General features: G+C 37.4%; 2 protein-coding genes across 3 annotated transcripts in view; one reads left to right on the top strand and one right to left on the bottom strand.

Moving 5' to 3' along the window:
* Nucleotides 1-3,625: 3,625 nt before the first annotated feature.
* The window catches only part of LOC110711258, a 34,113-nt gene continuing 25,121 nt past the window's right edge, over nt 3,626-12,617 (top strand). The window contains exons 1-6 of the mRNA XM_021889635.1: nt 3,626-3,785; nt 5,695-5,831; nt 6,227-6,337; nt 6,418-6,519; nt 6,718-6,826; nt 6,921-7,121. Coding sequence (XP_021745327.1) covers nt 3,672-3,785; nt 5,695-5,831; nt 6,227-6,337; nt 6,418-6,519; nt 6,718-6,826; nt 6,921-7,121 — 774 coding nt within the window. The 5' untranslated portion in view covers nt 3,626-3,671. The remainder of the gene's footprint in view (nt 3,786-5,694; nt 5,832-6,226; nt 6,338-6,417; nt 6,520-6,717; nt 6,827-6,920; nt 7,122-12,617) is intronic.
* Nucleotides 7,131-11,729, bottom strand: LOC110711259 (zinc finger MYM-type protein 1-like). 2 transcript variants are annotated; one of them, XM_021889637.1, is made up of 2 exons: nt 11,509-11,729; nt 7,131-10,475 (listed from the first exon to the last, which is right to left on the bottom strand). In XM_021889637.1, exon 2 carries the CDS (start codon nt 10,352-10,354, stop codon nt 9,596-9,598), a length of 759 nt encoding a protein of 252 aa, XP_021745329.1. In that variant the 5' UTR covers nt 10,355-10,475; nt 11,509-11,729; the 3' UTR covers nt 7,131-9,595. The 2 variants fall into 2 exon arrangements, with proteins under 2 accessions (XP_021745329.1, XP_021745328.1); XM_021889636.1 differs by having other exon boundaries at nt 7,131-10,480.

The following is a 12,617-nucleotide window of genomic DNA, read 5'->3' on the forward strand; positions in this document are numbered from 1 at the left end:
CTTACTATGATACACACAGCAATCATATGAATTCCTGTCAAAACCTTGTGAAACCATAAAAGAATCAAACCTTTTGTACCACTGTCGGGGGGATTGCTTAAGTCCATACAATGACTTTAGCAATCTGCAGGCATAGTGTTCCTTTCCAGGAACTTCGAATCCTTCGGGCTGCTTCATCAGAATCTCCTCCTCCAAATCGCCATGAAGGAAAGCCGTTTTAACATCCAACTGCTCCAGCTCAAGATCAAAATGTGCTACAATTGACAATAACACACGGATAGAAGTATGTCGAACCACAGGTGAGAATATCTCAACAAAATCAACCCCTTCTACCTGACTGAACCCCTTAGCAACTAGCCTAGCCTTAAAACGTATTTGCTCAGTTTCCGACAACCCTTCTTTCTTCTTGTAAATCCATTTACAACCCACAAGCTTCCTCCCTTCCGGTACTTTTACCAGTTCCCACACTCTGTTCTTGTAAAGAGACTGCATCTCTTCACCCATTGCGGCAAGCCATTGCGCAGACTCACTACAACTAATTGCTTGTTTATATGTGGCAGGTTCAAATGACTCTACATCATCAGCTACACTCAATGCATAACCTGTCATCGCATCAACACAGCAATTTCTTCCCTCCATCTCTTCAATCAATCTAACAGGCTTCTTGATAACTCGTTTAGGCATCTCAAGAATGGTGTCAGGTTGACTAGATGACCCCTGATTAGATTGCTCCACCTCATCCCCAGAGTTAGAATGAGTAGGAGTAATCTCAGGTTCAGGAGTACCCGGCACTGGAACATCAGCATCATCATCAATATATTGTACCCGAGGTAAATCAGCAATGGTAGACTGATGTACCTCAAGTACCCCATCTGTCTGTAATAAATTGTCTCCTTCCCTTCTCAAATCTGAAATCTCTGCATTTTTAATTGAATACATGGTGTTTTCATCGAAAGTAACATCCCTACTAAGAATGACCCGACCCTCCGAAGGTGAAAAAATTCTAAACCCCTTCACACCATCCCCGTACCCAACAAAACACCCCTTCTTGGCTCGTGGATCCAGCTTACCCTCAATAACATGATAATAAGCAACACAACCAAAAATCTTCAAATTCGAAAAATTAGGCAACTTACCACTCCAGATCTCAAACGGAATCTTGGAATCAATTCCAGAATGAGGACCCCTATTAATGACATAACAAGCTGTTAACACAGCTTCACTCCAGTACCTCCTCCCAAGCCCTGCATTAGAGAGCATGCATCGGACTCTCTCTAGCAGTGTCTGATTAACCCGTTCTGCTACACCGTTCTGCTGTGGTGTCTTCCTGACAGTATGATGCCGACCTATACCCTCATCTGCACAGAACTGATTAAACTCGTCTTTGCAAAACTCTAGCCCATTGTCCGTTCGTAGCTTCTTGATCTTCCTTCCTTGTCGATTTTCCACCAAAGCTTTCCATTGCTTGAAAACTTTGAAGGCCTCATCCTTTGACTTAAGCAACCTAAGCCATGTGTATCGGGACTTGTCATCAACAAATGACACAAAATAGTGGTAACCTCCCATACCTTCAACTCTAGATGGACCCCAGCAATCTGAATGGATGTAATCGAGCACTGCATCAGTAATGTGAGCACCCTTGCTGAACTTTGACCTGTGTTTCTTACCAAACACACAATGCTCACAAAATTCAAGGTTGGCAACCTTGACCCCGGATAGAAGACCCCTCTTGGACAATAGCTGCATCCCCTTCTCCCCCATATGACCAAGCCTCATGTGCCAAATCTTAGTCATCTCCTGGTGAGATACAGATGCGCAAACCGCAGAACTAGGCAGTGTAACACCCTCAAAAACATAGAGGGTGTTCCTTTTGATACCCTTAAGTACCAACTCAGAACCTCTGAAAATACACAACTCCCCATCTGAAAACACACCATTGTACCCCAATTCATCCAGGGTACCCAATGAAATCAGATTCTTTCCTAAAGCAGGAACATGCCGTACATTAGTCAAAGTTAACCTCCGCCCATCAACAGTCCTCAACCTCATGGAACCAATACCTGTGACCTTACATGGAGCATTGTTACCGACTATAACCATACCCCCATTGCGAGGTTCATATGTATCAAACCAATCTCGACGTGGACACATATGGAACGAACACCCCGAATCTAGAACCCAGTTATCAGATAAATCATCAGACCTAGCAGAACTGACTAATGCTAAATCTTCCTCTGAATTATAGCTCTCATTCGGTTTCTCTTCAACTACAGCAGCCTGGGACTTGTTTTTCCTCACCGGACAATTATTCCTAAAGTGACCCGGTTCTTTACAGTAATAACATGTTTTAGTAGTAGTTTTACTAGATCCATCCTTGCCGTTTCCAGCACCCGACCCAGCATTGTTCCCCTTGTTAAACCCCTTATTCTTTTTAGACTTTCCGGACTTAACAAATAACCCACTACCATTATCCCCATTATCACTCGTAGCTTTCATTCTGAGTTCCCTAGTATGAAGTGCTGCCTTCACTTCTTCTAAGGTTATAGAATCCTTACCAACAACAAAAGACTCTACAAAATTCTCAAAGCTAGACGGTAGAGATACAAGTAAAATCAACGCAGCATCCTCATCATCAATTTTAACATCTAAATTACGTAAATCAAGCAAAATAGAGTTAAGTTTTTCTAGATGTTCCCGTAAGGAAGTACCTGACTGCATCCGGAGGCTAAACAACCGCTGTTTCAGTAATAATTTGTTGGTCAACGACTTAGTCATATACAATGACTCCAGCTTCAGCCACAATCCAGCCGCCGTTTCCTGATCAGCAACCTCCGTGATGATTTGATCATCAAGACTAAGTAATATGGTAGAGTGTGCCTTCTCTTCCATAACTTCTAACTGCGAGTCAGTCGGTCCGTCTCCTGACTCCGAAGTAGTACTCTTTGGAGCCAACGGACGCCATATCTGCTGTTGTTTTAACAGAGCCTTCATCTTAATTTGCCATAGCCCGAAACTATTTTTCCCGGTAAACTTCTCAATTCTTATTGTTGAATCTCCTGCCATTGTTATCTTCAAGAAACTCTCCAAGGATTGAACCTGAGCTCTTGATACCAATTGTTGTGCGACAGCGGAAGCAAAGGTCTAAAACAAACAAGAAAACAATAAAGAAATTCAATGCAAACAATAAGAACAACACCAAGAATTTACGTGGTTCACTATCGATGTGATAGCTACGTCCACGGGCACCGAGATCGAATGATTTCACTATAAACTGCAAAGATTACAAAGATGATTCTTGTATTTCTCAAGAACGGCTCTCCTCTCTCTCTCTTAACCCTTATACTAATATTAGGGAGGTTTTATATTAATCCCTAAAATAAAAGATACTTGGGCAAAAAGATAACATAAAAGATAACTTTAAATCGTAAAATCCGCGTCTCCGCATTTTTCCTTCTCCGCCCGGTCAGACCGGGCAAGGTCTGCCCGATCGGGCGCGAGAAGAAAACTCCATACGAATGCTTCAACGTATCCAACCCCCACCGCCCGGTCAGACCGGGCAATGTCCGCCCGATCGGGCGGACAAAGCTACGAAGTACGAGTCACCTAATACTTATCAACACGGAGGGACGTCGTATGGATGGAGTGATGCCGGTTCTCATCTTCCAAATGTGATGAAAGGGGACATTGATCCTTTAGAAGTTCCATCTTCTGAATTACTGAATGTTTGGTGCATGCCTAGTACCGCCAATGTCGGGTCACAGGAGATGCCTAGACATTTGGAGCCAGTATGTTTTTTGTATCTTATTTATATTTGACGCATACTCTTGGATATTCTTGATGAACTTAGTGTGATCAAGACCTCAGACCTTTCACTGTAGTATTGGTGGTTAGAGCCCTAGGGGCAAAGTGAGGTATGTTTTACCTAGACCATCAGGGTTGAGGTTTTCAGGCTAGGTCAATTTCTACAGTAACATGTATTTATTGAAGTGTAGCAGGTTAGCTGTTGGCCTGCTTATTGTATATTAGTTTGGACATGAATATAAACGTAACATCAAGGAGGTGGGTAAAAGTTTATGGATATCAAAAGTTCATACGAGTCTTAGAATTGGATTAATAGAAAATCAAGTCTTAAAAAAGTTCTCTTTTTTTGTTATTCTTAGTTTCTGTTGATTGACTATTTTGTAAGAATGTACGATCTCAATTGTATTGTAAACATTTGAAAGGTGATTGATGGTGTGTTATTCTTAAGTAACACAAGTTGATGATAGTAATGACCTCAATAAGCATCTTATTCAACTTTTGCTGGCATATTTTATGATGGCTGATTTGGTTTTCTTTATTTGACCACTTTCTCTTTTATTTTAAAATTTTGGCAGCAACATGATTTGTGATGTCTGGAATGTTCCTCATTAGGTGTACGTAGAAATATCAAACAGTGCTATGGTATGTGGCGTGTTTGGAATGTGTTAGATACTTGGATACATTTTGGTGTTTGATATTGGATATATGACCTGCATGGAGGGTCCATATAATCTGTATTGAAAGAATATTGTAATTAGCTTTCCCTCTATTCCAAATTAGTTTCCATAAACAGCCTTTTCAATCTCCAAGGCACAATTTTGAGCACTAAAATCTCTAATTGGGAATTGGAAAATAAAATACTCCTATCTAAAGTTGATATTTAGAAGATACGCATTAAGATGAATCTAACAAGTTCCTCATGAATGTTTTATTTATTTATTTATTTATTTTTATTTTCTTCTTATGTATTGATGAAAATTTAAGGTCAGTGTTTGTGAAATTTGACCTTGAAAAAGCGTACTTGTATGTGGCAATTAGTTTGGGATGGAGGGAGTACATTTTAAGTTATTTTCTACAATAAAATTTAAAATCTCTAATTACAACAATGAAATACGATATCTGATGTTTGAGGAACATGTTGTAAGAATCTTTCTATACTTTCAGTATAAACTCAGATTGTCATGACAGTTCACTTTGAATTTTTTTACTGATTATTCTGTGTATTAGCAGCAGTTTATTCTCTAGCCCATTTTTTTATGTTTGAGCAGTTTGTTTAGGTGATTTGTTCATTATGACTGCTAAATTTTGGACAAGCAGTCTCTTAACTCTGTTTAGATACCTACCATTACATGGCCTGGGTAAAGCTATCTGATTCACAGTAGTGATGTTAAATTGCTCAGAAAGTCCACATATTCCACAAGTGTTCTTGTGCATCATGTACCATGCATCAATTTGCATGTTTCCAATTCTAGTTCACAGAGTTAAGTGGATCAATAATTGAATCTGAATGAAATCTCATCCATTGTTATATCAGCTTGGTATAAGACTTTAAAGTACTCCCCTTCCGTCTCTTAATGTTCTTGTCTTGATGTTGATTTTCTCTCTCTCAAAAAAAAAAAAAAAAAAAAAACAGAGAAAGAGAGAGTAGTCAATTTGCTTTTATTGCTGGTATTCAGAACTTTCCTTGGGGTGTTAAAGTGTATTATTGTACCATCCTTTAAGTGTATCTCTTCTAGTTTGTGTACTGGAGTGGCTTATATCTTTGTTGACATTGTTTCTGACAACCACAACATGTCGTTCCTGGCAAGTCACATCATTGAAAGGGGGGTTGGTTGCAAAGCTTACCAGTTTCCTTTATATGCTGCTTACTCTAAAATCATTCCTGTCATGCAGGTAAATCTGTTGGCTGCTAGAAATGAGCGAGAAAGTGTTCAAGTAGCTTTACGCCCAAAAGTTACTTGGGGTGGTTGTGGTATAGCTGGAACTGTACAAGTGCAGGGTAATGACCTTATATCTGCTTCAGGAGACCGGTTAGTTTTTGCGCTTAACCATGGGTTTTAATTTTTTTTTTTTAATTTGTAATTTTATTTATTATTTTTTTATACTACCTCCGTTTCTTTTTAGTTGACACGTATTCCTTTTTAGGATGTTGTTTTTTAGTTATCACGTTTCCTTTTAGGGTAACTTTTTTACCTTGTATTTACAAGCTACCCCACTTGCTTTTTCATTCTCTCTCACTCTCTCTCCTCTCCTTAATATACGTGCCTAAATCAAACGCGTCAACTTGGTTGGGGTGGGGGGGGGGAGCTATTGTTCATAATCTTTTTTTACTCTTCGAATTGAAGGAAACAAAAAACTGTTATACCATGATGGCTGATTCAAAGACGAAAAATGTGACTATGATGTAGGTTTTTTCTGTGTCCAGGTTGGTTATTGGTCAGTCCCTAAAGATTCAACGGGTTGTGCCCATTTTAGGGGTTCCAGATGCACTTGTACCTCTTGACCTGCCTTGCTCTCAGATAAACCTATTTCCTGGGTATATCTTCTGATAGACTGTATGTGAGAATTCTGGATTGCATTTGAGCTTTCTGAGGCAAATTTTTATCGTCGTTGCAGAGAAACAACAGCATTATGGGTTTCCATTGATGTATCAAGTGATCAACCTCCTGGCATTTATGAGGGACAGTTATACATCACTGCTGTAAAAGCTGATGCACCGTGATAATCTATCCTCCCTCACTCAGTTAAACTTTTTTTTTTTTTTTTTTTTGTAATATCATAATTATAATACAGAACCTAGTGCTGGCTTAAATTTATTTACTGCTGTGGTCTTGATATTAATAGGTTGTTTTTGTACTAGCAGTGTAGTTTTTTTCATCTGCGTACAATGGTTTATTCTGAGTAATGTTATGACAGATCTAGACCACCATGCATGGGCAAGGCTGAAAAGCATCAACTATTCAGAGATTTGAGGGACTGTCTTGAGCTTATGGAACTAGTCGATCAGAATTCAATGGATAAAGTGGTGTGGATACTTTATGATGTTATTCCTGTTTAATGCTCTGTTACAGAACATTTGGCTTTTTCTGGAGTATTTATGTGCCTATTTGGTTTTATAGGTTGACAGAGTAAAATCTGCTACATCAAATCTGAGACGTGCTCTACTGTCCCCATCCTTTTCAGAGTGCTTGTCAGATAATGGTGCTGTCGAGTCGAAGGACGAAGATGCCATTTCTAATCGTTCTATTTGTGTAAAACTCAGCTTGACAGTGTGGGACTTCGTGCTTCCTGCTACACCTTCACTACCTGCTGCAATCGGTGTATCCTTATCTCAATATTCTTTGGGTTCATTCAAATAATTGTGTGTTTATTTTATTTCTGTTGACTGTGCCCTGAGGTTTGCTATATTTAAATTGAGGTAAGCTAAAAGTTTGATAAATTACTTTGGTTTTTTTTTTTTTTTTTTTTTTTTTTTTTTTTTTTTGTTTTTTTGATTCAAAAGAGTGATTAAATTACATGTAGATGACTTATTGTGAATGTATTACTGCTCTTATATCTGGCAAAGGAAAATAAATATACCTTGCTAAAAATTGAAAATTACTAATATAACCCATATTAAGTTATAAAGCTTAATGTTGTCCTTTCCAATTTCACACCAAGAAAATACGAAGTATGTACTTTCTCAGTTCTTTTTTGATTGCAACGTTGGGAAATCTACACTATTTACACAAAATCCTTTGACCCTTTTTTGAGTTAAGCGTTAGGAAAAACATAGTCATGTAGGGTCTTGTCATTTGTTTTGATACATAATCTTTAACTTTTATTAATTTTTACTTAAGTAATTAAGGATAATAATGGTACAAAATGTGCATTGGAAAGCATGAAAACCCTAACTTTGTAATTAAAAAAGAATTGAGGAAGTATGTAGCAAGAATTTAAATGCTATTTCACTATTGAAAATTGAAATGTTCTCAACCCCATTGATATTAGTATAATACAATCTAGAATTATACTTTGATTAGTTTGGATCATTAACAGAATACCAAATTTCCTTGTTATAGGATGCATTATTATTAACAAATTAAATAATCCATAAAGGACAAGTTTAATAGTTATCCAATTGGAGCCAATTAGTACATAAGGACAATTTTATCTTTTCATTTACAAGAATTTGGCGGTGCTCTTGTGAAGATGTGTCATGGTCTCAACTTCTTTTATCTAAGATTTGTGTATAGCTGGAGTCAAGTATCATGCTTTGAGCATTGCTCTACTTATTCTGATTTTTGCGGATAGAATACTTCATGATATTTTGAGGGTATGATTTTTGGCCCTTAACCTTCATTCTGTCATGGGTGACAACCCCTTCAAAGATATTTGATATATCTTCTCAGTGTTTTTTGAATGATAAATGCATACTATATAAAAGAGATTTCTTTTATTCCAAAAGGACATATTCTATCTTTGTTATATGAAGGGATGGACTAACTCCTTTTTATTTAAGGGCATTCAATTTTTTCTATAATATTGTAGGTACTTAGAATATTCTCCAAAAAACTGTTTTACTAGAAGATTTTTCAAAGTGGGCCACCATAGTGTTATTTGCAAAGTGTGAGGCTTCCTATGTGTATATAGGTTGAGCCTTAGGCAGTGGCGGATCCAGGATTTCCGTCCTTGTGAGTCACCCTGAATAATTGATCACCTGTTAAAGAAAAAAAAAAATTCGAATCCAAAAATACTAACAAAAATATATATATGACAACCACCTTCATTTCAATCATTCAATCAAACAAAAATCATCCATACTACAACCAAATAGTACCTAAAAAATTCATCTTACAAACTAAAAGTACTACAAATAATATATTACAATCACATAGTACAATAAACTATTACAATTGTTCACGGCGAGTTTTCATATTTTGATATCGATTAATAATGTGATCTATTTTAACATTCGAAAACAAATCACTTTTTAGAAAAGTAATCAAACAATCATTCAACATTTGATCTCCCATGCTATTACGCAATTTATCTTTCACGATCGTCATACCAGAAAACACTCTTTCCGTTGCAACGGGGAGAACCAACACCAACTTCAAAAGCAAGTATACTCTACTATGAGTTTCGGACAATCCCATCTCAACGAGTTTCTTTGACAATTCACTAAGACTCTTCAAATTCCAAAACCTTTCATCATCTCCAACGGCCACAAAGTAATTTTGAAGTGTATGTTCAAAGTAAATCAATTCCGAGCTTGAAAATTCATTTGGATAGAATGTTGCTAGCTTGGTCAATTTAACTTTGTCAAAAGAAGAGAACCGATTAACTGGACTAAACAAGACATACACACAAGAAGTTCTTTACTTATCTCGGGAAATCGATTTTCAAGCTCTTGTAACTGAAGATCAATGACACTTATAAACACCTCAACTCGAAAATGATGAAGATTTGACACTCCCGGACGCTTACCTCTAAACATCCTTCTCTCGGGAACAACATATGTCGCATTCATATATGGAACCTCAATCTCATATTTGGTTGCTCAGTAAGTGCAAATATAGTAACCATTAAGTGAGCCACAAACACAAAATCAAAAGTCATTAACCAACCAATAATACTTTGTGCTCTGTTAAAATCATCTGCCATAGATTTCAGCTTTAGCAATGTCATCAAGTGAGCGAAGGAAATATATCAAGAACATTTACAAGTGTTTTAAAGTGGGAACCCCAACGGGTGTCACAAGGTCTTCCTAACCCCCGTTCTTAATTTAAACCCGAACCCGTTTCAAGTTCACCTAGGGATAATGCATCAACAATTGCTTGAGCTTTTTTTCACGAAGAAATTCTTTCCTCTTTGGTGAGCAACCCACAAAATTCAAGAGAGGAGCAAGCATGTCACTAAAGAGCCAAGCACAATCAAGATTCTTTCTAGCAAGTGCAATTTGAGTCAACTGGTGAGCAAAGCAATGAACAAAGTATGCTTGTTTACATTCTTTCTCTATTAAGGTTCTAAGGCCATTAATTGAACCTTGCATATTACTAGCCCCATCATAACCCTGACCCCTTACTTGAGAGAAAGACAAAGAATGTTGAATTAATAATGACTCAATAGCAGCCTTAAGAGTTAAAGAAGTTGTATCCCCAACATGCACAATACCAAGTAAACGTTCACACACCTCTCCTTCTTTATTTACATATCTCAAACAAAGAGGCAGTTGTTCCTTATCAGAAATATCAGCCGACTCATCAGCAAGAATAGCAAAAAAACCACCATTAAGATCTTCAAGTATTGCTTTAGTAGTTTCTTTTGCACATGCATTTATGATGTCTTTTTGAACAACCAGAGAAGTAAGTTGACAATTACCATGAGCATTTTTCAAACAAACTTTTGAATAATTAGGATGTAGTTCTGAAACAAGAGTCAAAAGTCTGAGAAAATTACCTCTGTTTGAAGAAGTTTCTTTTTCATCGTGAGCTCGAAAAGGCAATGCTCCAACTAAAAGCCATTGTACAGAAATAATTGATGCTTCCAATCGCTTCCTATAGTTACTCATAGACTCCTTGCTTTGTTTTGAAAATGCAGTGGTGATGCTTTTTGTTTCTTGAACAGATCCATAGCTAACACGGCATTGTTGTGAGCACTCATGTGCTTACCAACATGAGCTTTTAGTATGTCTAATCTATTCCAAGATCGAAAACCATTAGTAACCAATGCATCACCTCCAAATGCATTTTCATCCTTGAATAAGTAACAAATGAAACAATAGGCAGCATCCTTTTCCACACTATATTCAAGCCAAGAACCCCAAGTTTCAAACCACTTCACACAAAATCGACGTTTTTTAGGGGCAATGAGTCTTTGAGGAAATACATGGTTTTTAGGTTGGCATGGCCCTTTTTGAATGTAAGTTCTCCTCACTAAGTCTCTATCATCAGGATGGAAATCACTTATCTTTCTTCTCAATCCCGGGTCGTGAGGAAGATTGGCAAGATCATTTTCACTTCATCTAACACCATCTCCCGAAGCATTAAGAGTGTTCCACTTCATTTTGAGGGGAGTTGTGAGTGGAATTTTGAGGGGAGTTGTGAGTGGAATTATGAGGTGATCTTTGAGGGGAAATTTGAGGTGAATTGTGTGTGGGAGAGGTATGTTGTTCACTAGTATGATGTGGAGTGGAAATTTGTTCATTTGGAGAAGAATTTTGTTGACTAGGAGGATGAGGATTACATTTAGCAAAGAAACTAGCGATATTCTGCATTTTATTTGGAGTACGTTTCCGCTTCATTTTGAAAATCATTTAAGCAAATAAGCAATTACAAAAAAAATCAGCAATTCATTTATACAATCATATATACACATTACACAATTTCAGTTCATTTGAATACACATAATACATTCAAATATCAATCAAATCTGAATCAAATGACTACCTAATCAACAATTCTTCATTTCAACACCACAAATCCACACCACAAGTCCACAATGAACAACATTACAAGATTTACAACAAGCAATAACCTGTCATTCTGTCAATTTCAAATTTTCAAGACTATGAAATTATAATTTATAAATAACTGAAATTATAATTAATTAAGTAATTAACACAAAAATGAACAACAAATCAACAATTCAGTTCAATTTAATCAATCAAATGACTAAAATTATACAAATTTATAATTTACAAAACAAATTAAACGGTGTAAATACCTTGCTGCTTGGTCAGTTGCCTTTCAAATCCTTCAATCGGTGGTCCGTGCTAGACAGACAGCTGCTCGGTGGCGTTACTGGCGTAGATATGAGATTCCGAGGGGCGAGGGCGGCGGGCAGGCTTGAAGAGTTGAAGGACAACAGTCCAGTCGGGCATTAGGGATGAACGACGAACGAATGAACTGTTGTTTGAACGACGAACTGAACGTGTGAAGACTGAAGGTAGGCTGCTCCGGCGAAGTAGCGGCGAATGCGAGACAGGGATTTAGGGTTGTGAGGTTTCCATTCTTTCTTTCACGCGTTTTGGGCCTTTGCCGTTCTTTCTTGTTTTTTTGTTTTTTCTTGTTTTTTTTTTTTTTTTAAATTTTTTTTTGGGCACTGCTGAGTCACGTGACCCAGTGTGCACACGTGTAGGTCCGCCACTGCCCTTAGGGTACCTAGTTGAAGTTATTTACTCATTTACCCCCATGTGGCGAACATCCTATTTTTAAAATATGAGAGTGTACCATAGGCTATATTATTTATCTTCCCCTTTATCGATCTGCTTCCCTGTTTTTACGTGTTTTTCATAGTTTTCTAACTGTTCTACTTGTGATGTTTTAACCCACTACAGAATAACGATACTTCTTCCACCTATGAGAATCCTATACATTATAATCTACCTCTGGAGTAAACAGTAGTTCCCAATTCTGAGCTAACCATATCTGGTGGTCTGAGTGTTTGACAGAGCCTGATATATACACTGATCAGCAGACTATAAAATATAGTTATTTGGATTGTATGATTTGTTTAATGGAGTATTTTAAGACAGGAAAAATGGAAAGGTAAGACCCATATCTGAAAGAAGAGAAGGAAAGAAATAAAGATGTGCTGATGGAAAGGGCAATTCAACTACTCTATGGGGTCGTTTCACTCATTTCGTTGGATCTTTTGAAAGGGATTGGAATGGACTTAGTGTCCATTCCATCCATTTTATTGTTTGGTTAGGCGTTATTGGCATGTAATCTCATACTAAGAGGGTTCTAGCTCCACCCCATTCCTCTAGAATCCATACCCACCTCACCCCCTAAGATTCACAATCCATTCCTTTAAATTAAATGTAAAAACCA

This window comes from Chenopodium quinoa, unplaced genomic scaffold (genome assembly GCF_001683475.1).
Source record: "Chenopodium quinoa cultivar QQ74 unplaced genomic scaffold, ASM168347v1, whole genome shotgun sequence".
NCBI classification, from domain to species: domain Eukaryota; kingdom Viridiplantae; phylum Streptophyta; class Magnoliopsida; order Caryophyllales; family Amaranthaceae; genus Chenopodium; species Chenopodium quinoa.